A 24,729-nucleotide genomic window follows, 5' to 3' on the forward strand; every position below is an offset into this window, starting at 1 on the left:
GAGAAATCAAAAGCTTTACAGACAAGCAAAAGCTAAGAGGATTCAGCACCACCAAACCAATTCTACAACAAATGCTAAAGGAACTTCTTAGTGGGAAACACAAGAGAAGAAAAGGACCTACAAAAACAAACCCAAAGCAATGAAGAAAATGGTAATAGGAACATACATATTGATAATTACCTTAAGTGTGAATGGATTAAATGCTCCAACCAAAAGACACAGGCTTGCTGAATGGATACAAAAACAAGACCCATGTATATGCCATCTACAAGAAACCCACTTCAGACCTAGGGACACATACAGACTGAAAGTGAGGGGATGGAAAAAGATATTCCATGAAAATGGAAATCAAAAGAAAGCTGGAGTAGCAATACTCATATCAGACAAAATAGACTTTAAAATAAAGACTATTCCAAGAGAAAAAGAAGGACACTACATAATGATCAAGGAATCAATCCATGAAGAAGTTATAACAATTGTAAATATTTATGCAACCAACATAGGAGCATCTCAATACATAAGAAAATGCTAGCAGCCATAAAAGGGGAAATCAACAGTAACACAATAATGGTAGGGGACTTTCACACCCCACTTTCACCAATGGACAGATCATCCAAAGTGAAAATAAGTAAGGAAACACAAGCTTTAAATGGGACATTAAACAAGATGGACTTAATTGATATTTATAGGACATTCCATTGGAAAACAGCAGAATACACTTTCTTCTCAAATGCCCATGGAACATTCTCCAGGATAGACCATATCTTGGGTCACAAATCAAGCCTTGGTAAATTTAAGAAAATTGAAATCATATCAAGTATCTTTTCTGACCACAACGCTATGAGACTAGATGTCAATTACAGGAAAAAAACTGTAAAAAATACAAACACATGGAGGCTAAATAATATGCTACTAAATAACCAAGAGATCACTGAGGAAATCAAAGAAGAAATAAAAAAATACCTAGAAATATAAGTCAATGAAAACACGATGACCCAAAACCTATGGGAGGCAGCAAAAGCAGTTCTAAGAGGGAAGTTTATAGAAATACAATCCTACCTCAAGAAACAAGAAACATCTCAAATAAACAACCTAACCTTACACCTAAAGCAATTAGAGAAAGAAGAAGAAGAACAACAAAAAATCCAAAGTTAGCAGAAGGAAAGAAATCATAAAGATCAGATCAGATATAAATGAAAAAGAAATGAAGGAAACAATAGAAAAGATCAACAAAACTAAAAGCTGGTTCTCTGAGAAGGTAAACAAAATTGATAAACCATTAGTCAGACTCATCAAGAAAAAAAGGGAGAAGACTCAAATCAACAGAATTAGAAATGAAAAATGAGAAGTAACAACTGCACTGCAGAAATACAAAGGATTATGAGAGATTATTTCAAGCAACAATATGGCAATAAAATGGACAACCTGAAAGAAATAGACAAATTCTTGGTAAAGCACCACCTTCTGAGACTGAACCAGGAAGAAATAGGAAATATAAACAGACCAGTCACACTGAAATTGAATTTTCAATTGAAATTTCAATTTCACTGAAATTGAAACTGTGATTAAAAATCTTCCCACAAACAAAAGCCCAGGACCAGATGGCTTCGCAGGTGAATTCTATCAAACATTTAGAGAAGAGCTGACACCTATCCTTCTGAAACTATTCCAAAGTATAGCAGAGGGATGAACACTCACAAACTCATTCTGAGGCCACCATCACCCTGATACCAAAACCAGACAGAGATGTTACAAAAAAAGAAAACTACAGGCCAATATCACTGATGAACATAGATCCAAAAATCCTCAACAAAATACTAGCAAACAGAATCCAACAGCACATTAAAAGGATCATACACCATGATCAAGTGGGGTTTATCCCAGGGATGCAAGGATTCTTTAATATATGCAAATCAATCAATGTGATACACCATATTAACAAATTGAATAAAAATCATATGATAATCTCAATAGATGCAGAAAAAGCTTTCAACAAAATTCAGCACCTATTTATGATAAAAACTCTCCAGAAAGTAGGCATAGAGGGAACCTACCCAAACATAATAAAGGCATATATGACAAACCCACAGCCAACATCACTCTCAATGGTGAAAAACAGAAGCCATTTCTTCTAAGATAAGGAGCAAGACAAGGTTGCCCACTCTCACGACTGTTATTCAACATAGTTTGGAAGTTTTAGCTATGGCAATCAGAGAAGAAAAAGAAATAAAAGGAATCCAAATAAGAAAAGAAGAAGTAAAACTGTCACTGTTTGCAGATGACATGATACTACACATAGAGAATCCTAAAGATGCTACCAGAAAACTACTAGAGCTAATCAATGAATTTGGTAGAGTAGCAGGTACAACATTAATGCACTGAAATCTCTTGCATTCCTAAACACTAACGATGAAAAATCTGAAAGAGAAATTAAGGAAACACTCCCATTTACCACTGCAACAAAAAGAATAAAATATCTAGGAATAACCAACCTAAGGAGACAAAAGACCCATATGCAGAAAACTATAAGACACTGATGAGGGAAATTAAAGATGATGCAAACAGATGGAGAGATATACTATGTTCTTGGATTGGAAGAATCAACATTGTGAAAATGACTGTACTACCCAAAGCAATCTACAGATTCAATGCAATCCCTATCAAACTACCAATGGCATTTTTCACAGAACTAGAGCAAAAAATTGCACAATTTGTATGGAAACGCAAAAGACCCTGAATGGTCAAAGCAGTCTTGAGAAAGAAAAATGGAGCTGGAGGAATCAGGCTACCAGACTTCAGACTATACTACAAAGCTACAGTAATCAAGACAGTATGGTACTGGCACAAAAACAGAAATATAGATCAATGGAACAGGATAGAAGCCCAGAAATAAACCCACGCATATATGGTCACCTTATCTTTGATAAAGGATGCAAGAGTATACAATGGAGAAAAGAAAGCCTGTTCAGTAAGTGGTGCTGGGAAAACTGGACAGCTACATGTAAAAGAATGAAATTAGAACACTTCCTAACACCACACACAAAATTAAACTCAAAATGGATTAAAGACCTAAAGGAAAGGCCAGACGCTATAAAACTCTTAGAGGAAAACATAGGTGGAACTCTATGACATAAACAGAAGATTCTTTTTGACCCACCTCCTACAGAAATGGAAATAAAAACAAAAATAAACAAATGGGGCCTAATGAAACTTCAAAGCTTTTGCACAGCCAACAAACCGTAAACAAGACGAAAAGACAACCCTCAGAATGGGAGAAAATATTTGCAAACGAAGCAACTGACAAAGGATTAATCTCCGAAATACACAAGCAGCTCATGCAGCTCAATAACAAAAAAACAAGCAACCCAATCCAAAAATGGTCAGAAGACCTAAATATACATTTCTCCAAAGAAGATATACAGATTGCCAATAAACAGATGAAAAGATGCTCGACATTGGTAATCATTAGAGAAATGCAAATGAAAACTACAGTGAGGTATCACCTCCCACCGGTCAGAATGGCCATCATCAAAAAATCTACAAACAGTAAATTCTGAAGAGGGTATGGAGAAAAGGGAACCCTCTTGCACTGTTGGTGGGAATGTAAATTGATACAGCCACTGTGGAAAACAGTATGGAGGTTCCTTAAAAAACTAAAAATAGGGGCTTCCCTGGTGGCACAGTGGTTGAGAGTCCCCCTGCCGATGCAGGGGACATGGGTTCGTGCCCCGGTCCGGGAAGATCCCACATGCCGCAGAGCGGCTGGGCCCGTGAGCCATGGCTGCTGACCCTGCGCGTCTGGAGCCTGTGCTCCGCAACGGGAGAGGCCAGAACAGTGAGAGGCCCGCGTACCGCAAAAAAACAAAACAAAACACGCACACACAAAAAAAACACACACACACACAAAACTAAAAATAGAACTACCATATGACCCAGCAATCCCACTGCTGGGCATATACCCTGAGAAAACCATAATTATAAAGGGTCATGCCACCTAGAGGGGTGGGATAGGGAGGGTGGGAAGAAGACGCAAGAGCGAGGAGATATGGCGATATATGTATATGTATAGCTGATTCACTTTGTTATGACAGCAGAAACTAACACACCATTGTAAAGCAATTATACTCCAATAAATATGTTAATAAATAAATTTTTAAAAAGCGGGTCATGTACCACAGTGTTCATTGCAGCACTGTTTACATTAGCCAGGACATGGAAGCAACCTAAGTGTCCATCAACAGTTGATTGGATAAAGAAGATGTGGCACATATATACAATGGAATATTACTCAGCCATAAAAAGAAATGAAATTGAGTTATTTGTAGTGAAGTGGATGCACCTAGAGTCTGTCATACAGAGTGAAGTAAGTCAGAAAGAGAAAAACAAATACCATATGCTAACACATATATATGGAATCTAAAAAAAAAAAAAAAAAGTTCTCACGAACCTAGGGGCAGGACAGGAATAAAGACACAGATGTAAAGAGTGGACCTGAGGACAGGGGTGGGGGGGGGGGAAGATGGGACGAAGTGAGAGAGGAGCATTGACATATATACACTACCAAATGTGAAATAGCTAGTGGGAAGCTGCATCGCACGGGGAGATCAGCTCAGTGCTTTTTGACCACCTAGAGGGGTGGGATAAGGAGGGTGGGAGGGAGACGCAAGAGGGAGGGGGTATGGGGATATATATATGCATATTACTGATTCCCTTTTTTATCCAGCAGAAACTAACACAGCACTCTAAAGCAATTATACTGCAATAAAGATGTTTAAAAAAAAAGATAACTAATGAAAACTTGCTGTATTAAAAAAGAAAATGAATGGCACCTGGCAAAAAAAAAAGAAAGAAAAAACAAGGTCTGAATAATACATAAGGGGGATAATTGGCTTTAGGTGAGCTTTTAAAAAAAATATTGTGAAGTCATGCATGTTTATTTCTACACTGTAAAATAAATCAGAAGTGAGAAGTGAAAACCTTTCACTCCCCACCCCACACTTCAAGATAACTACTATGCGTGACTTAAAAGTATGTTTCCCACACATCTTTGTAAAATGCAAATCTGTCACCATAATTCTCCTGTTACAAACCTTCTAGTGGCTACCCCCTGGTTTTGGGAAAAGCCCAGACTTTTTCCGTGCCTGTGAGCCCCTTGGAGACCTGGCTTCGTCTCACCTCTCCAGTCCTGCCTCCACCTGGGCTGCAATATGACTTTCCTGGGCCCTAGGCACTTCTGCCTTTTCCTCCGTAAAAAAGCACCAAAAAAATTATACTTTATGATCGTGTTAGTATAAAGATGAATATATTAGTATTAGATGTTTTAGTATTAAGACATTTTACTCTACCTAAAAGTTCTTTTATTTTCTTCTGATTTTAAAAGAAACTAAAACATTGTTGTAAATCCCGAAAAGTATTGTGAACCCTGGACACTGTGCCTATTGATGCCTAATGGATAACTCAGCCCTGGTCTCCACCCCTCCTTGCCTGCCTGAGATGTATTGAATCTTCTGTGGTTACCCCCAGTGCAGTTATTCTGTTTACTTCTGGGTCTTTGCATAAACTGAATCCTCTGCCGTAAATGGTCGTCAACTCATCATATCCTGGCTATCTCTTACTCTTCCTTCAGGTCGCAGCTTAGCTGTTCCTTCCTCTGTGAAGTCTCCCCTGGACACCCAAGACAGGGTCCTGTGACCTTTCTGAATTTTTTTCCCAGAGTGCCATGCCCCTGTCTCCTGATCAGAATTATTACACTTTATTGTAACCATTATCCAACCTAGCATTTATTGGGTGTTTCTGTCACTCTGCTAGGTCCTAAGCAAAAGTCTACAATTTGCTTGCTTGTCCCTTTTTTACCTAAAAGTTAATGAGGTATGCAAAAATGTTATAATTCATTAAGAAACCAGAGAATATAGTTTGTTTTTATGCTTTAAAATCTTATTTCTATTTAGAGAAGTAGACTGTAAAGATTTGTGTTAATTCTCTTTTTCTTTCCTTTTCTTTTCTTCTTCTTTTTTTTTTCTTTCAGGAAAGAGCCAAACTTGCCTATTTTGACTATGGAGATGTCATTTGTAAAGAAGGTGAAATGCCTCAAGGAATCTACTTAATTATTTCAGGAATGGCGATCGTAAGGGACTATTTATTATTTACTGAAAATGTATTTTGAAATACGTAATTATCACATACGGAGAAATTTAGGAACTAAGATATTTTGAAATTTTTAACATAATTTGTTTTCCAGATGAAACCATTTCTGTTCAGAGTGAACACTACAGCTGAGAGATAATTATAATACCCACCATCTGAAAGGTGCTTCCCATCTTACAAAATGCTTTCATAATTATTACTTATTCCTCACAACAGTCCTGGGAGGAACAGTCTTTTCGATGTTCAGATAAGGAACCCAATACTTGGAGTGGTTGGGTTACTCACCTAAAGGAAATGAGTGTCAAGAATGAGGAAATAGGGCTTCCCTGGTGGCGCAGTGGTTGAGAGTCCGCCTGCCGATGCAGGGGACGCGGGTTCGTGCCCCGGTCCGGGAGGATCCCACATGCCGCGGAGAGGCTGGGCCTGTGAGCCATGGCCGCTGAGCCTGCGCATCCGGAGCCTGTGCTCCGCAACGGGAGAGGCCACAACAGTGAGAGGCCCGCGTACCGCAAAAAAATAAAAAAAAAAGAATGAGGAAATAGACCATAACATCAGATTCTCCCAGAGGTCAGATAGGGTGAAAATCATACAATTTTTAACCAGTAGGAGGCTTTTGGTGTCAGTAGAATGATAGGGACAAGAATCCTTTAGAAACTGAATACTAGTAGCTGAATCCATGGGTGAGCCCTAGCTATGACCAACATAATTCCTAGATCCTAGATGACAGTTACAAGTGACAAACCCTTATTATAGTGCAAATAATATATTTGGCTTTCTGTTTTTGGAATGGGTGTTTCAGACCTTAAAAATACCAAAATTAATCATGGAAATAAACTATTATAATAAATACGAATTAACACATGTATAGAGTTTATTAAGTGTCAGGCACTTTCCATTCATCCATTCCCTCACTCATTCAACAAATATTTACTTCATTATTATCATACAGCAGGCATTGCTCATTCTAGGCATAGAATCGACAAAAACAAAAATCACTGTCTTAGAGTTTAATTTCTAGTTGAGGCATAGAAGGAGATGGGACAATGGACAAAATACCTAAGTTAAATACATAGTATGTTAGCGGTGATGGAGAGATGAAGATGGCTAATTGTGACATTTAAAAGGATGGTCGAGAATGGCAGTACGTTATGACATTGAATCCTTACATCAACCTCACGTAAGGTGGAAAACTGATGGACAGAGAAATCAATTCATTTGTCCCCCTGCCACCAATCTTTGACAACTATTTCTTCTACTTTTGAGGGCTCATGTGATTACATTGGGCCCAACAGGATAATCCAGAATCATCTCTTTAAGTTTAGTTGATTAGCAGTAACCTGAATTCTATCTGCAAAATCCCTTCACAGCAGTTCATAGATTAATGTTTGATTGAATAGCAAAGAGACAGGAATCTTGGAAGGATTTCTTTAGAATTCTGCTTACCACAGATGTTATCCCCTTTCCTTGGTTTGCAGAGACATTCTTGATTACTCAAAAGGCCTTTGAACTGCATTCAAAATTAAATTAAAAAAATATCAAGTCCTTTGGAAGCATGAATGCCTTTAAAAATTTGAATGATAATCACTAGGAGAGGGTACAGTTTTCATAGCAACTCCTTCAGTGACCTTTTTTCCATTTACTGTGTCTTGAACAATAGCTTTCCTCTTTGATATTTACAGCTAAACTTTCTGGAAAGTTGTGTAATCCTTCTGGTTGATTCCTGCATCTTCCTCCTGAAATCTGATACCTTTCTTTACCCCCACCCACACCTGCCAGTTCTTTTCCTGAAGTAACCCAACCATCCTGTGTTCATCCTAAAACCTTTTAATGTCTCATGGTAATTATTCTTAAGCATCTTAAGGGAAGCAAGGCTTCTACTGAAATCACGACTTGGTTTGGAGGCATATTAATTCATGATATCCGATTTATGCATCCATGCAACCAGAAGTTTTTTCCACCTGATACACTAGCCTATTATGCTAAGAATATCTAATAGATATTATGCTAATATCTAATAGAGTGGCATTAGTGGCAGACTGCAATGACTACTTTTGGTGGAATTTTTATACAAGGAAGGTAAATAGGGGTCATCTGTAAAGCTAAAGATTAGAAACAATCTTGCCTTGGAGAGTTGAAATGTGAAAGAAACCATGATTCTTGTGAAGCCTAATTCCTCCTTTATACCTGAAAGGATTCATAAAGAATATTTTCCTTCCATTGTAATAATTGCAAGAAAAACTGGGAGCTCCTGGGGTTTGGTCAAGGGCTTTAAATTTTATATTTCCACTGGCACAATTTTTTCCCCTTTGCAGTTGCAGAGTTCACCTCCTACCTTTGGAATAGACAGGAGCCTAAGCGCTGATAGAGAGTCCACGACCAGGTTTACAGAGTACTGTACTAGTGGAGACATAATTGGAGAGTTGAGCTGTCTGCTTAAGTGTGAAATTGAATATACTGCCATCTGTGAAACTATTTTACAGGTAAGAAACTGGTTCAGTCTATATTGTGGGTTGTTAGTTAATTCTTCCTCAAGTCAATAAGGAGTGCCAGCATCTTTGCTTCCTCTGGGTTCTGATATCTTATTTAGTCACCCAACCAGCTACTGTGAAGCAGGTGTAGACTAGCTGAGAGAGGCCAATTTAGTGTCTCACATCTGCTATGGGATTGGGAGGGTGATATTTTAACCAAGGAGACTATGCCAGTTTTTTTTATTAAAAGAGAAAATATCTAACTTTTAATGTTATGAAGATAAGGAAAATATATATGTAAAGTGCCTGGCATGTTTAGGTGCTCAATAAATGGCCACCATAATGAGAATGGTGTTTTTAAAGTATACTTATGTTTCAACCCTCTTTCTTCCATTTTTCACTTGCTAAGTAAGAAGTTTATTTAACAAATAAATGGCCTGATATTGCACTAGCTGTGGGCGATTCAAATTGAAATTAGTGAAAGTTCCCACTTATAAAAATTTTTCAAGCTTTTGGGACTGTTAGATGCAACAGAGCAGTGTCCAGAGTCTTAGGAGTGTGACAAACAGAAAGGAATGTCGCCTTATCAGTTTCATACCATTTCATTTTTGGAAGAGGATAGAAGGCATGAATGTATTCACAAGGCTGAATTGAATTCACTGAATTTCAGGTAATTGAACTTCAGTGAATTCTGAAAGAGTTGTCTTCCTCATTTGGATTGGCACTTTGCTGGAAACAGATACTATGAATGAGCCAACGTGACCTACTGGGACAATAAAAATAGATAAGTTTATGTGGCTTAGTTCCTTAATCTTGGGCTCATGATTATCCTACCTATTGATTGGTACAAAATTTCCTGGCCTGTTTTTAAGTCTATAGCTTTAATTGGACAGGACATTCTATCATCTTATGCTTAAACGGCAGAGTATCATAATTACTATACTAGAGTTGATATTTTTTTCTAGGAGGTTAGGTGAAGATGAAATCTACAGGCATTTTTTTTTTTCTGGTGGTCTTGTAATTTAGTTTCAAATCAAGCATACTCTTTGATACCTTGTCATTTCAGGCTTGCTTTATCTCCCTGGAGGATTTATATGAAGGCTTTGATGTCTTCTGGCCATCCCTGGAATATAAAATATGGCTGAAGCTTGCTCTCAGTATTGCCTATCAGTATTTTGAATCAAGTCTCGTTGATGAGGTAAGTTGCATGATTAAAATATGAATGAAATTTTATTTACTGTATTTTTTACAAAATGCATTTCATATTTTGGAGACAGAGAAAGGAAGGTGTGTCTGATCTTTCAAAGTAATATTTCAGAGTCCTCATCACTTGCTTATCCTGACTTCCTATAGGTCATCAGTCCCCTTGTGACACCTGATTTTCCCAGGCTACCTGCAGTCATCCCTTAAAAATAATAAAGTCATCAAATCTTAAATAGGTAGATCCCCAAGAATCAAGCATAGCATTAATTAGAATGAGTTAATGAGCATTCAGTCTGGTGTTTATTATAGTCTACTCTATCTACCTACGTTAATATAAATCTCCTGCCTTTTCAAATTTTTACTGAGTTTACTAAGCCTCATCTATGAACTTTCTCTCCACTAGGTGGTGGTTCAAGTCTGTTCTTGGACTGGCACAATTTACAACCCCATATTTACATCCCATTTAGTAATGTTTTGAGCCCCTATCATGAGTCAGCAACTGGAGAAGTGACAGACCTGAAGTTCAACAATATTCATTGAATTGTGAGATACATATATATCTGAATATAAATATTGGGTTAAAAAATTAGCATGTCTGAGGAGAATGAGAAGAGAAGCCACAGACTGAGAGAAAATATTTGCAAAAGACACATCAGATAAAGAACTATTATCCAGAATATAGGAAGAGCTTTTAAAACTCAACAGTAGGAAAAAAAAGAAACAGCCTGATTAAAAAATGGGCCAAAGATCATAACTGACACCTTATCAAAGAAGATATATGAATGGCAAATAAATATAGAAAAAGATGCTCCACATCCTATGTCATCAGGGAAATGCAAATGAAAACAACAATGTGATACCACTACAAACCTATTAATTGGCCAATATTTGGAACACTGACAACACCACATGCTGGCAAGGGTATGGAGCAACAGGAACTCTCATTCATTGCTGGTGAGAATGCGAAATGGTACATAGCCACTTTGGAAGACAGTTTGACGGTTTCTTACAAAACTAACATACTCCTGCCATATGACCCAGAAATCACTCTCTTTGATATTTACCCAAAGGAGTTCAAAACTTATGTCCACACAAAAACCTACACGTGGATTTTTTAAAAAACTGAAGTATATTTGATTTACAGTGTTTTGTTAGTTTCAGGCGCACAGCAAAGTGATTCTGTTATATATATATACATATATATATGTATATATATACTTTTTCCTTATATATTATTACAAAATATTGAGTATAGTTCCCTGTGCTATACAGTAGATCCTTATTGGCTATTTTATATATAGTAGTGTGTATTTTATATATATTAGTGTGTATATGTTTATTCCTCCCCTCTCTTTCCCCTTTGGTAACCATAAGTTTGTTTTCTGTGTCTGTGGGTCTATTTCTGTTTTGTATATAAGCTTATTTGTATCATCTTTTTTTTTTAGATTCCACATACAAGTGATGTCATATGATATTTGTCTTTCTCTATCTGGCTTACTTCACTTAGTATGATAATCTCTAGGTCAATCCATGTTGCTGCAAATGGCATTATTTCATTCTTTTTTATGGCTGAATAATATTCCATTGAATATATATACCACATCTTCTTTATCCATTCATCTGTCAATGGACATTTAGGTTGCTTCCATGTCTTGGCTATTGTAAATAGTGCTGCAGTGAACACTGGGGTGCATATATCTTTTCAAATTATGGTATTCTCTGGATATATGCCCAAGAATGGGATTGCAGGATCATATGGTAGCTCATTTTTAGTTTTTTAAGGAACCTCCATACTGTTCTCCACAGTGGCTGCATCAATTTACGTTCCCACGAACAGCATAGGAGGGTTCCCTTTTCTCCACACCCTCTCCAGCATTTATTATTTGTAGACTTTTTGATGATGGCCATTCTGACCAGTGTGAGGTGATACCTCATTGTAGTTTTGATTTGCACTTCTCTAATAATTAGCAATGTTGAGCATCTTTTCATGTGCCTTTTGGGCATCTGCATGTTTTCTTTGGAGAAATGTCTGTTTAGATCTTCTGCCCATTTTTTGATTTGTTTGTTTGTTTTTTTGATATTGAGCTGTATGAGCTGTTTGTATATTTTTGAGATTAATCCCTTGTTGGTTGCATCAGTTGCAAATATTTTCTCCCATTCTGTAGGTTTTCTGTTTGTTTTGTTTATGAAAAACCTACACACAAATGTTTATAATACCTTATTCATAATTGCCAAAACTTGGAAGCAATCAACCAAGATGTTTTTCAGTAGATGAATGGATAAACTGTGGTACTTCCAGACAATGCAATATTATTCAGTGCTAAAAAGAAATGAGTTATTATGCCATGAAAAAGACACAGAAGAAATTTAAATGCATATTACTAAGTGAAAGAAGCCATCTGAAAAGGCTACATACTCTATGGTTCCAACAATAGGACTTTCTGGAAAAAGCAAAACTATGAAGACAATAAAAAGATCAATGGTTGCTACGAGTTGGGGTGAGGAGGCATGAACAGGTAGAGCACAGAGGATTTTTAAGGCAATGAAAATACTCTACGATACATGTATGATGGATACCTATCTTTATACATTTGTCCAAACCCATAGAATGTACATCAACAGTGAAACCTAATGCAAACTATGGGCTTTGGGTGATTATGTGTATCAGTGTAGATTCAGTGGTTGTAATAAATGTACCACTCTGGTGGAGAATGTTGATAATAGGGGAGGCTATGCATGTATAAGGGCAGGGGGTTATAAGAAATCTCTGTACCTTCCTCTCAGTTTTGCCGTGAATCTAAAACTACTCTAAAAAATTGTCTTAAAAATTAGCACATCATGCTAAGGCAGTCAGTCTTTTATTATGTGGCAATAATAATTTTCAGAAAAACTTTAACAGAAGGGTAAGGAGATTTAGATTCTTTTCCTTTTGCTTTGCCTCTTCATGAGCAGTAGGACAAAGTTTAGAGTCTACTTTGAAACTCCAGAGGAGAGAATTGGGACCCAAAAGTTGAAACTCTATGGAGTGAGACTTAACTCAATAATAAGGTGAATGTCCTTTCATTTTTTAAGAATTCACAAGCAACACATATTCGTTATATAAATTTAAAAAACACAGTTACAAAACGTAAGAAGATAATAATAATTTTCTACCCCAATTTACTCCCCAGAAAATCTCTGTTTAACAGTTTGGCTTATTTCCTTCTAGTCTTTTTTCATTAAAGAACTAACCAATTAAGACTTTTTAGAACCCCCAAAGACTAACAAGATTATGCTGAACACCCTCCTCTAGACCACACAACTCAAAATTTATATGCATTTAAAAACCAAAATAGCTTTTTAAGAGATTTTTCTGGTTGTAAAATTCTAGATAAGTTTGCTAATTTTCTTATGTTTTTGGTGACCCGACTATGCCAGTGCCCTCAGCAATTAAGTGTTTGATTTGCATATCAGGGACCAAGATCTGAGGGCTGAATCATGTAGCTGTGTACTTCCTGTGGCTGGAAATGTTCAGAATGAGTTGATGGCCGCTGTCAGGGCACCGTCCAGGAGATTACTACTGTTGGACTGACCTCTAAGCTCCTATACTAGTTTGCTGGGGCTTCTGTCACAAGGTACTGCAAACTGGGTGACTTAAATGACAGAAATTTATTGTCTCCCAGTTCTCAACCCTAGAAATCTGAAATCAAGGTCCTGGCAGTACTGGTTCCTACTGAGGGCTATGGGGGAGAATCTAGTCCAAGCCTCCCTCCTTGGCCTGTAGATGGCTGTCTTCATCTTCACATGGAGTTCCCCTTGTATGTATGTCTGTGTTCAAATTTCCCCTTTTCATAAGGACACCAGTCATATTGGATTAGGTGTCCACCCTGTTCCAGTTTGACCTCATCTTATCTTAAACAATTACATCTGCAATGACCCTATTTCCAAATAAGGTAACATTCTGAGGTACTGGGGTTTAAGACTTCAATATCTGAATTTTGGAGGGACACAATTCAATCCATAACAGCTCTCTTCTAGCTCTAAAATCTATGATTCTGAGCCTTGGCGTATGCTTAAGTTTTGTTTTGTTTTGTTTGTTCCCTTGTCAAGTGGGACGTTTGCTTACTGCAAGGTAAAACCTGTGCATATTTAGGACTCTGGTTCTTGTGCGAATAGAAATCCAAGAGGCATAGCTGACTGCCCTGCTGTGGCTGATTATAAATAAATCAGGGCTGGGCAACCACATTCAGGGCCACTAAACAGTAGCAATATAAAAGCTTTGAATTCAGAATCTCATCAGTATAAAAGTTCTGAATTCAGAATCTTGTCAGAAGTCATTCTGAACTCCAAATAAATTCTATCTGTTGGCCCCAGGGTCTATTTGCCCTTTGGCACCCTCAAAGAACTCAGCTAAATCAGTGAATTTGCTTTCTTCTTCTCTTTTTTTTTTTTTTTTTTTTTTTGCGGTACGCAGGCCTCTCACTGTTGTGGCCTCTCCTGCTGCGGAGCACAGGCTCCGGTCGCGCAGGCTCAGTGGCCCACGGGCCCAGCCGCTCCGTGGCATGTGGGATCTTCCCGGACCGGGGCACGAACCTGTGTCCCCTGCATCGGCAGGCGGACTCTCAACCACTGCGCCACCAGGGAAGCCCCTCTTCTTCTTTTTTTAAACTTCTGACCTTTCCTTTATTTTAGTCATTATTTTTTAAATTGAAATATAGTTGACGTACAATGTTATCTCAGTTTCAGGTATACAACATAATGATTTGACATTTGCATACATAATGAAATGATCACCATAAGTCTAGTAACCACCTGCTCCAAAGTTATTACAATGTTATTAACCATATTCCTTATGCTATATATTACATTCCCGTGACTTATTTATTGTGTAACTGGAGGTTACTACCTCTTAATCCTCTTCACCTACTTTTTTTTTTTTTTGCGGTACGCGGGCCTCTCACCATTGTGGCCTCTCCCGTTGCGGAGCACAGGCTCCGGACGCACAGGCTCAGCGGCCACGGCTCACGGGCCCAGCTGCTCCTCGGCATGTGGGACCTTCCCGGACCGGAGCACGAACTCGTTTCCCCTGCATCTGCAGGTGGACTCTCAACCACTGTGCCACCAGGGAAGCCCCCTCTTAACCTATTTTATCCAACCTCCCACCTCCCCTCCCCTCTGGCAACCATCATTTAGCTCTCTGTATCTGTAAATCTTTTTCTGTTTTGTTTTGTTTGTTCATTTGTTTTGTTTTTTAGATTGCACATGTAAGTGAGATCATATGGTATTTGTCTTTATCTGACTTATTTCACTTGGCATAATACTCTCTAGGTTCATCCATGTTGTTGCAAATGGCAAGATTTCATTCTTTTTTATGACGGAGTAGTATTTCATTCCATATATATATATATATATATATATATACTGATTTAGAGGTCAGTCCAACAGTCCAACAGTGTATATATATACCACATCTTCTTTATCCATTCATCTATCAATGACATTTAGGTTGCTTCCATATCTTGGCTATTGTAAATCATGTTGCAGTGAGCATAGGGGTGCATATATCTTTTCAAATTAGTGTTTTTATTTTCTTTGGGTAAATACCCAGAAGTGGGATTGCTGGATCATATGGTAGTTTTATTAATTTTTTGAGGAACCTCCTACTATTTTCCATAGTGGCTGCACCAGTTTACAATCCCAGCAACAGTGCACGAAGATTCCCTTTTCTCCACATCCTTGCCAACGCTTATTTGTTGTCTTTTTGATGATGGCCATTCTGATAAGTGTGAGCTGATTTCCATTTCCTTGATGATTAATGATGTCGAGCATCTTTTCATGTGGAATATGCTTTCTTCTTGATACCGTGTGTCATTTTGTATGATTTATAGGACAAAATCTCATTTTATTATAGGACTTAAAGTTTCAGAAGTGCGTGGCCCTCAATCATGCATATGTGGAGACTTTATCAAGCTATAACGAAATGACCATTGATAATGTGAACATGAAATTTGTTATTCTTGTATACGGCAGTGTTATTGATACTAAGACAGAGGTACCATATCTTGCACCTTGCATTTTACCTAAAACCTGTGAACAGGTAAGGCGGATCATTTCTAAAGAGTCATTTGCTTTTCATGGTGCCCCATAAGTGACTTTAAAACTCAACCAACCACCTTAAAGAGAAATTTAACCTAGAAAGACCCTACAGTTCTCACCTGCCCTTAACAAAACAGTCAAAATGTACCCAGGCCTTCTGTGTACTGTTGTACAAGTTCTGCCGTGCACAAGAGTGTCACTGAGGGACAAGGTGGGCAGGAATATGCCTGCTCTCTGCTTGCCAAGCTGTTTGCCCTGGCATGGGCTGTGCGTCCACAGAGGAAGGACAGGGTACACTTTTCCTAGCTCACGCCAAGGCAATGACACTGCTTGCTAGCATGACTCTGGAAGTTATCTGCACTGGCTGATAAGAAGGGAGATGCATTGGGGCCATGTCACTTTGCTGACACATTAGGGGCTAGGGGCACAACTTGATAGAGGGCCCTGGGCCTCATCATTCCATGCCTCTGTAAGGAAGGGGGAAGTGTGAACACCTAGGACAAAACAGGGGATGGGAAGAGTAGAAGCCAGGTCCCTACTGGGCCAAGCCATCTGCCGTCGGACCACAGGAGTGATGTGAGGACAGAGCCCAAGAATGAGGAGGACCAAGAGGCCATGAAAAGAGCTGACATCTCTTTAATCGGTAAAAAGTTTGGGAGAGACCCTTTCTGCTTGTTCAGGCTGGGAACATTCACTAATTTAATGAAATTTTATGTCCTGGAAAAGTTGGTAAGTCTCCTAAAAAGTGCATTTACCACTTTCCTAACTAACGTTCTTATTTTGTCAACCTCTCAACAATTCAGAGGGTGAAGGTAATTTAAATGTTTTTTATAAACAGAAAATGAAAATTTAGCTTTGAAACAAGGGGTGGGGGACAGTGGGAGCAATCCCACAGTTTAGTTTGTTAAGACACCAGAGTTCGGAGTCAGGCATACTTGGATTTAAAACCTGACACCTGTGCCCACTAGGTGTGTGAGCGGAGGAAAGGTGCCTTCTGACCCTCAGTTTCCTCTTAGTAAGATGAGGATAATAGCAGCAGTCGTCTCATAAGGTTCTTGTGGGGATTAAATGAGATAATATGTGATAATATCTAGAAATGATAGTTATAATTGTTACTTATGTATGCTCCTTGCATTCTGGGAGGGCAGATTCTGTGGCACATGGGGCAAAAGCTTGAGGAAGAGAGCTCTTTTTCCTGTCTGGGAAGGCTGGGGCCTGAGCCCTTGAATGTCAGTGTCGGAATAAAAGTAACTCAGTGGGTGCTGGGGATTCCATTTTCCAAATTCGTTCCAAATAAGGTGTAGAAATTTCCTTTCTGATGTTTACAAATATCCAAAAGATAACCTCCCGGTCCAAGACTTTTTGAAACAAGGTTAAAGAGGATTCGAAATGAAAAAGATAGAGCTTAGGTTGGAGGCCGAGTTCTAGGCTTTGGCTTATTTCTTATATTCTTTGAAAAGGTTAGGAAGCAGCCATCTTAGAGATCAAAGAATGCTCTTTTGACTCATTTTGACTTTTCTCCTTTAGGTGCAGGGAACTTCAGATTTAAGCAAGCTGCTGGTTATCCAAGCACCTGCGCCTGCCAAAAATAATAATAATGCCAAGGTCATGGGTAAGGGGTAGCCCTTTAGTGGTAAGAAAACCACTGAGAAGGGATTTTGTTACATGTAAGATTGATATTCTAAGAAAATGGTTTGAGGGCGTTGTGTGGGTTTATCATCCATCTCCGTTCTTGGGCCCTTCCTGGCTGCCACATTGCTTCTGGGAGGTCACATATCAGACTTCCAGACACTGAAATCCAGGTGGCTCTTACTCTCTCTCGTGCCTTTCCCTCCACAGCCTTGTGGGAGGACAGCAGCTTCTACCTTGTACTCTGATCCTGTAGGCTGGAGCCCCGTAGTGCTGTTGGGGGCAGAGCAGGAATGGGGAGGGGCAGAACAGGAATGGGGAGGGGATAGACTCACACAGCAGGCCCAGGTGTGGGAGCCAGTTTTCTCTCAACGACCAAAGGGAATATAGAATCTGACCCATGCTCATTGAAAGCCACGGTCATAGCCACAATTCAGGTGACTTGCTTTGAGGTGCACTTTGATAGTCACTAAGTAATTATTGTCACTAAATGCATATTAGTACCCAATTGCTTATATCGTGGTGCTAAGCATACTGTAAAGAAGACTAGATAGGAAGGCCTTGCTGTAGGGAACATACATTCAAGATCTTTCACTCAGTGCTCGGCATCCTGCCTTACCAAGCCTAGTGTCACCATTTTCCCAGCTACCCCAGCTTGAAAACACAATCAACCTTGATTTACTCCTCTAATTAGCACCATCCCAGTGCTTACAATTCATGTAACCTGCTAGCTCAGGCATTCTTAATGAATTGTTAATTTGTGGGGGAGGTGGTTACATGATTTCAAATTGTGTGCACAAAGGGCACATTTTATCAATAGTTTACATCTCAGTGTTCCTCATTTGCATAATTCTTATAAAATGCAACCCCACAGTATGCTGGGCACTGTGCAAAGCACTAGTTGGTGAGTGAGCGAACAAGGCCTCTGCCCTTGTCAGGGGGAGAGATATTCAAGAAGTAATTTCACTTCTCCCCTAGAAGCAAATTCAACCTCAGACATTCTTACAGCTCACTTTGCATGCCCTGTTCTGGGGTCATACGCAGCACCATGATATTGGGAGCTCCCTCTGCTCCTGGGGTCTCCTGTCCAAGTTGGCTAACACTCCCTCTGCTCCTGGGGTCTCCTCCCAGCCTTCACAGTATCTTTAGGTCTGCCACTCTGCTACTTCCCCAGCACTCTTGGGGCACAGGAGTGTATGGCAAGGCTGGGAGCTCAGGGTCTAATGTCAGCCCCCTTAGGGCACCCTGAGGGCTATTTTAGAGTGAGGGAAATATATATCACTCTGCATTCCCTGATGTGTTTGGGAGGAAAGTTACAAATGGTGGGCCCATGGACTTGATCCAGCCAGTACACTGGATTTGGCCCACATACATGTTTTCTTTTAAAATTTTAAAGTTGTCAAATATGTAAACATCCAGAAATTTCACTTTTAAAAAAATCCAGATTTTGAGCTTTTCTTGAAAAAAAAAATCAGATAGTCTGCCAACCGTCGGTCCTCATATCTATGTGTGGCAACAATCGGACAGAGCTGAGCATCTCTGGCTCCTACAGGGGAAGCAGATGCTCTGCAGTTTGCCTCAGTCCACTCCCTCTTGTGTTATATCCAAACCATTTTGTTTGTGTGACCTGCCTCTTCTCATTTGGGTTTGCCAGCCCTTGTATTGGACTTTTGGGAGCCTAGTAACAAATGTCCTTGAGGGAAAAAAGTAAAAAGCCTATTTGAAAGGGGAGAAGAGAAAGGCGACACTTACAGGAAGTAAGTTGAAATTTCAAAATATCCTCCTGCTACCTATAAATTCCTAATTTAGTTTTTCTGTTTAATGCATTTATTTGGATTGGCTCAGTCAACACCGGTCTTGGAATGACCAAGAGAGACTATCACTGGAAGAGAAAAAATGAGGTAATAAACTTGACACTTTGATTAGATTTTTCTTACTGTGAATATTAAACTACACAGCGAAAATAAATTGTAAAGTCAAGTAGCAACATGTAGGTGGTGAGAAAAATGGCAGCTCGTTAATATGGGAAAATTGGGATTAAAGTTCACCTGAATTACTTAACAATTAAAATTATAGAATATTTTTGAAAACTGTAATTTTGCCCTAGCCCCCCTCTCCCAATTTCCCCCCTCCTAACTCTCTTCCCCCCTGATATTTGTTCAAAAGTAGGGCTATCTGGGATTAAGGATGGGGAGGGCCATTCACCATACACACAGTTAGACATTAGTATGTAAATATAGATGCTTCTCTCTTTGGAGTGCGCATTCCCATGGATGTGTGGGTCTCTCTGGCGGGGGTGGGTGGCGCACAGGTAGATCACGGGCATCTTCCTAGGGTCTCAATTTTATTTGACAGTCTTTCAAAGGGAGAAGTTAACTCATTTTGCTGTTAGGTTACTTAAAATATTTTATATTGAAACAAACACACTATGGAGTAGGATGACAAATTTGCATGAATTTAAGATGAAACAAGAGACCTCAAAACATTTTATTATGGAGAGTCACTTATGTGTTGCCCTGACATTTTTTCCTAGTTTCCTCAGCAATCAGAGCTGATTTAGAAAAGTTTGAGAAGTGCTGGAAGCCAGGCCTAGAGTTGGGGAGGGAGAGGGCTGGTAGAGGCAAATCTGGTGGGGAGAAGGGTAGCCTGCAAGGGGGGTGGTCTCTGTGAGGGCCCCTAACAGAGTTCCCTTGGGCCAGAGCCCACTCCTGAGTGGCGTGGAGAAGACAGCTCCGACAGAGCAATAGGCGATAGGCAAATGCAGAAGTGGGCCAGGTAGCAGTAACGGTGCCAAGAATGGGCTTCAGGGGCCTTCAGCACCCTTCCTCCCCCAGTTGCCAAGTCACTCCAAATACACGTCTTCTATGGAAAAATGATGTGCTGTGTAAAGGCAGCTTCACGAGAAGTCCCTTGGCCCATCACATCCCCAACCAGATAGCCACCCTAAGACCCTCCTAATAGAAATTCTGGTCCTGCCACTATTATTTATGACAATCACGGTGGTTTGCAGTGTGTTTGTTGGGGGAAGGACAGTGGCATTGACCAAACTGACAGTTCTTTGTTCCTTTAAACAAAGCAATTTAAATCTTTTTAGGCGGTCTTCCTCGGCCATCCTCTCCTTTCTTAAAGGGACCCTATTTCACAAATGGGGAACCTCACTGGGAGTCTAGTGATTTGGCTCCTCACTTGCCACTGTCTTTTCCAGGCCCCATTATTTAAAAAATGCTAATTCCAATTTAGGAAAAAAGTTTCCAACTTACCTTGCACTCAGTCACAAAGTTAACTGGAATTCAACTCTCCTAACATTGCTATTTTAAGTGCGCCTTTGATACACTACTCTAGTTGAATTAATGTATCTCTCTTTACAAGATGATGTTTGATGGTATAGAGATGCACATGTACTTACGCAAAGTCCTTAATATGTAAGATGTTTTAAAGGGAGTGTTCCAGATAATGGAAACTTTTCAGTAAGTTTTCTGATTGAACTTGTTTTTTTCTGAAATGCTCATAGTCAAATATTTTACTTTTGACTTTCTTTTATAGTTGGAAACTGGATCCCATTTTAGAAAAGGACATTAATGGCACTTATGTGATACGTGGAGTCAGGTTAAAGACCGAGCTAATATACTGACTCAAGTGCTGAAAGATTGTCTGGCAAGGAGTTTACTTAGAAGTTGCTAAAACAATTTACTGCTGCATTTATTTTACAAGCAATTGATGGACTGCTGCAAAAGCTCTAATTTTAATTAGTTGCATTATACTTAAGATGTTCACAATTCCTCAGGATAATATAAGATATCCTAAAGCTTATGGCCTATCAAATGAAATCCTGCATCCAGCTGAGAGCAAGTTATAATAGAGCAGGAGTTATCAGAAACACTGTACAATTAACATACTACTGTCTAAAGCATAGGACCTGTACTTTTGATTTGTGATATTGCTATTAGTGCCTCCCTAATGTTTTTCAGAGTAAAATTATTTCCCCCATCCCCAATTTAGTAAATATTGAAGAACAGAATAGGTTCCATAACTTTAGTTATTGAAAGCAGAGTTTAGAAGTTAACAATCTTACATTGCATAGTACTGATATCACTTTTCATTTTATTTTAAAAAGTCAAATAAAATAGAATTTTATGATCTGATTGTTTATTTAGAATCTATTATTCCTTTTCATTTCAACAAGATTTTAAAAGAATCTACTCCAGTATAAAATAAAGAGTTACAAAAAAATAATAATGATTCTCTACTCCAGGGAAAACCATAATAGAAGTAAGAATAGAAGGAAACACAAGAGAAAAAGTCAAGCCTTTTACGAACCTTCTGGATACCTAGAATAGGGCAGTATTTCTCAAGAGTGGCCTGTGGAGCACCTGTGTGTCAACAAATGTCAGGTGTGGCTGCACATTACAGACCCACAGGACTGCCTGGCTGTTTAAGGAAGTTATCACAGACCCAGTCTCCTTGTAGCCTCCTTCTCCTTCATCCTTGGCCTGTGACTTTTATCCTCAGGGTGGCAAAATGACATCTGTAACTTGGGCATCCCATTTGCTTTTCAGTGAGGTAAGGTGCTTTCTCTTTGTTAGGCTTTGCCTTTTAGTCAGGAAGGGACCCCATCCCAGGCCAGCACTATCATGTGACCACACTGATCTGTCATCTTAAGATGAATTTTAACTGGCACCTCAACTTGCCACCATTAATACAATCTGGGTATTTTTCGTAAAGAATAAGGGGAAATGGATATTGGGTGAACTGCAGTGTCTGCTGTACTCTGCATCACAATCTCATACCTGGTATAGGGTTGTTACAGATGAAGAACTTCTGGCCATCTGTAGAATCCATCTCTGGGGGTAGGCCCCTGGCCTGCACATTTTAACCCATTCCTCATGTGATTTAATGCATACTGAAGCTTGAGACGCCTAAGGTAGGGGATAAAGAAGTAGCAGAAAACAGATGTCTGCTCTACAATCTTGCTTACGAGGCTCACTGCCACGTATTTGAAACAGCTAACGGATACTTCATTCCATGCATATCAGTTAGGATGCTTTTGGCCTCAGGTACCAGAAAACCCAACTCAAAAAGGCTTAAACACTAAGGTTATTTATTACTTTATGTAATAGAAGTCCAGAGGTAGGACAGGTTCACAGTTGGCAGATTCAGTGAAGATCATAAAGAATCAGATGTTTTTCTTTTTCTCCACTTGGCTGTTGACCTTTACAGCCTCATTCTATGGCTGTATCCCTGCTCCCAGGCTGTAACTTGGCTGCCAGCAGCAGTTTAATGTTTTCTTGTTCATATTCAGTGTGAGAGAGAAGAATGCTTCCCAGTCGCTCTCGTGTGAGAAAGAATTCTTGCAGAAGCTCTGATGGTCTTCTGTTTGTGTCTCAATGCCCATTTCTGAACCAATCACTGAGAAGAAGGTGGCAATGACCTTTTAACTAGTTAATGCACCCTTTAAGCTTGGATCAAAGCTGTACTTCCTCAATTTGCATCGCCCCAAAGTGGAGGGGTCAAATGGAGTAAATCACTGTGCCAGATCACTGCATCCAATTGGCATCCTGACTTGGCCCGTTAGACACAGCCATTCAGGCTCCTTACCCTTTCCTGAGCTTCTTAATGCATATTCCTACCCTTAGGGTAGAGGTCGGAGGGGAGGTCAGACTTCAGGCAAGACCACACAGGAGCCTCAAGTTGATCACTTTGCTAATCTTAGATGACCATCTCTTCTAGCCAGAGCATTTGCTGATTGTCTGAGAAGGCACATGGTGGACCGCCTCTCAAATTCCTATGCTTCTCTCATAGCCACAGTGGCTGTATATTCACTTACAGTTAATAAGTCTTTGGATTTATTAAATCTGTTCTCCCTATGAAATCTGAGGGCAACAATCCTGGAAAGGGGGACTCTCCTCTCCAAGCCCCGCAGTATATTAAGAAGTGTACTTAGGATCACTTCTACCCTGGCAATGCATATTCATTATGTAACATTTTATGGTTGGAGAAGAATACTTCCACAGTCTCATGGCTTCATGGCTGCTTCATGATAGAACCAGAGATCATTTTGCGGGTACATGACCTCCCTTTTCCTTGAGCTTTTCAGCGTTTTCACAGTGGCAGCACCTATGTGGGTCGAGTAGATATAGCCCACCAAAGTTTGGGTGCCTGAGTGAGTGATAAAAGGGGCAACAGATTTATTGGGGGAAGAACTGATAATTTGATTTTGAATTTATAAATTCAATGGCCAATGTTCCATCGATCAGTAAAGATAAGACTCAAGTCTGAATAATTAATGTTGGAGATTTAGACTTTGAATTGTCACCATAAAAGAAAGCTGAAGCGAGACTCTCCGAGAGACAAGGGCTGAAGAAGGCAAATAGCCAAGGGAAGACAGCAGTGCAGAACCTCACATTTAGGGAGGTGACAAAATGCGAGGATTCAGGGATTAGTTCAGAAGAGATGTGCTAAGGAGGACCAGACAGTCTTAGTTCTTTAAGGCCAAAACATATAGTGACTTGGATAAGAGGTGACAGCAAGATGCCAGTCCTTTAAGTCTCTTTCAGACCAGCATTCACCAGGATATAATGTAACTTGGAATTTTCACCTTCCTTCTCAACCTTCTTAGTGTCACCCAAATTTTACATGTGCAGAAATCAAGGAAACTAAAAGCTTACTGACTTCTCTAAAACATGGCACCAGGGATCAGCTTTTACATTATTATACTCAATAAAAGTATAGAGGGCTACATGCAAGAGACTATACCAGGTATGGGACACTTCCTTCTAAACCTAGGACTTAGCACAGCATAGTAAGTCTGAGAGACTATGAGTTCAGAATACTTAGCGCTCTTTCCAGAAAAGCAAAAGATGTCGCATTATCCTCAAGATTCATATTCTTAAATCTAGGAATCCCATTAAGGTATCAGGAGAGTTCTTTGTAGCAGGGGTCACAAATTCCACAGGACCCAGGCAAGTAACATGAAGGAGCAAAGTAGGCCAAGAGATGGGGTGGAATACATTTTCTTTTCTATTTTTTTTTTTTTCCCCCCAAAGCAAAGGAAACACATTTTATTTTTGGCCGCACTCGGCAGCACGTGAGATCTTGGTTCCCCGACCCGGGATCAAACCCGTGCCCCCTGCAGTGGAAGCGCGGAGTCTAAACCACTGGACCACCAGGGAAGTCCCTGGAATCACATCTTCATCAGTGGCTCCTCCATTTT

At 39.5% G+C, this 24,729-nt stretch overlaps 1 protein-coding gene across 1 annotated transcript in view; it reads left to right on the top strand.

Moving 5' to 3' along the window:
* SLC9C2 (solute carrier family 9 member C2 (putative)) overlaps window positions 1-17,513 on the top strand; it is a 92,814-nt gene extending 75,301 nt beyond the window's left edge. Inside the window, exons 22-26 of the mRNA XM_007446770.1 lie at window positions 6,026-6,124; window positions 8,457-8,624; window positions 9,679-9,810; window positions 15,706-15,891; window positions 17,418-17,513. Of these exons, the coding sequence (XP_007446832.1) occupies window positions 6,026-6,124; window positions 8,457-8,624; window positions 9,679-9,810; window positions 15,706-15,891; window positions 17,418-17,513 (681 nt within the window). The remainder of the gene's footprint in view (window positions 1-6,025; window positions 6,125-8,456; window positions 8,625-9,678; window positions 9,811-15,705; window positions 15,892-17,417) is intronic.
* The last annotated feature ends 7,216 nt before the right edge of the window (window positions 17,514-24,729 follow it).

The sequence above is a fragment of the Lipotes vexillifer genome, unplaced genomic scaffold (assembly GCF_000442215.2).
Source record: "Lipotes vexillifer unplaced genomic scaffold, Lipotes_vexillifer_v1.1 scaffold685, whole genome shotgun sequence".
Taxonomy (NCBI): Eukaryota; Metazoa; Chordata; class Mammalia; order Artiodactyla; family Lipotidae; genus Lipotes; species Lipotes vexillifer.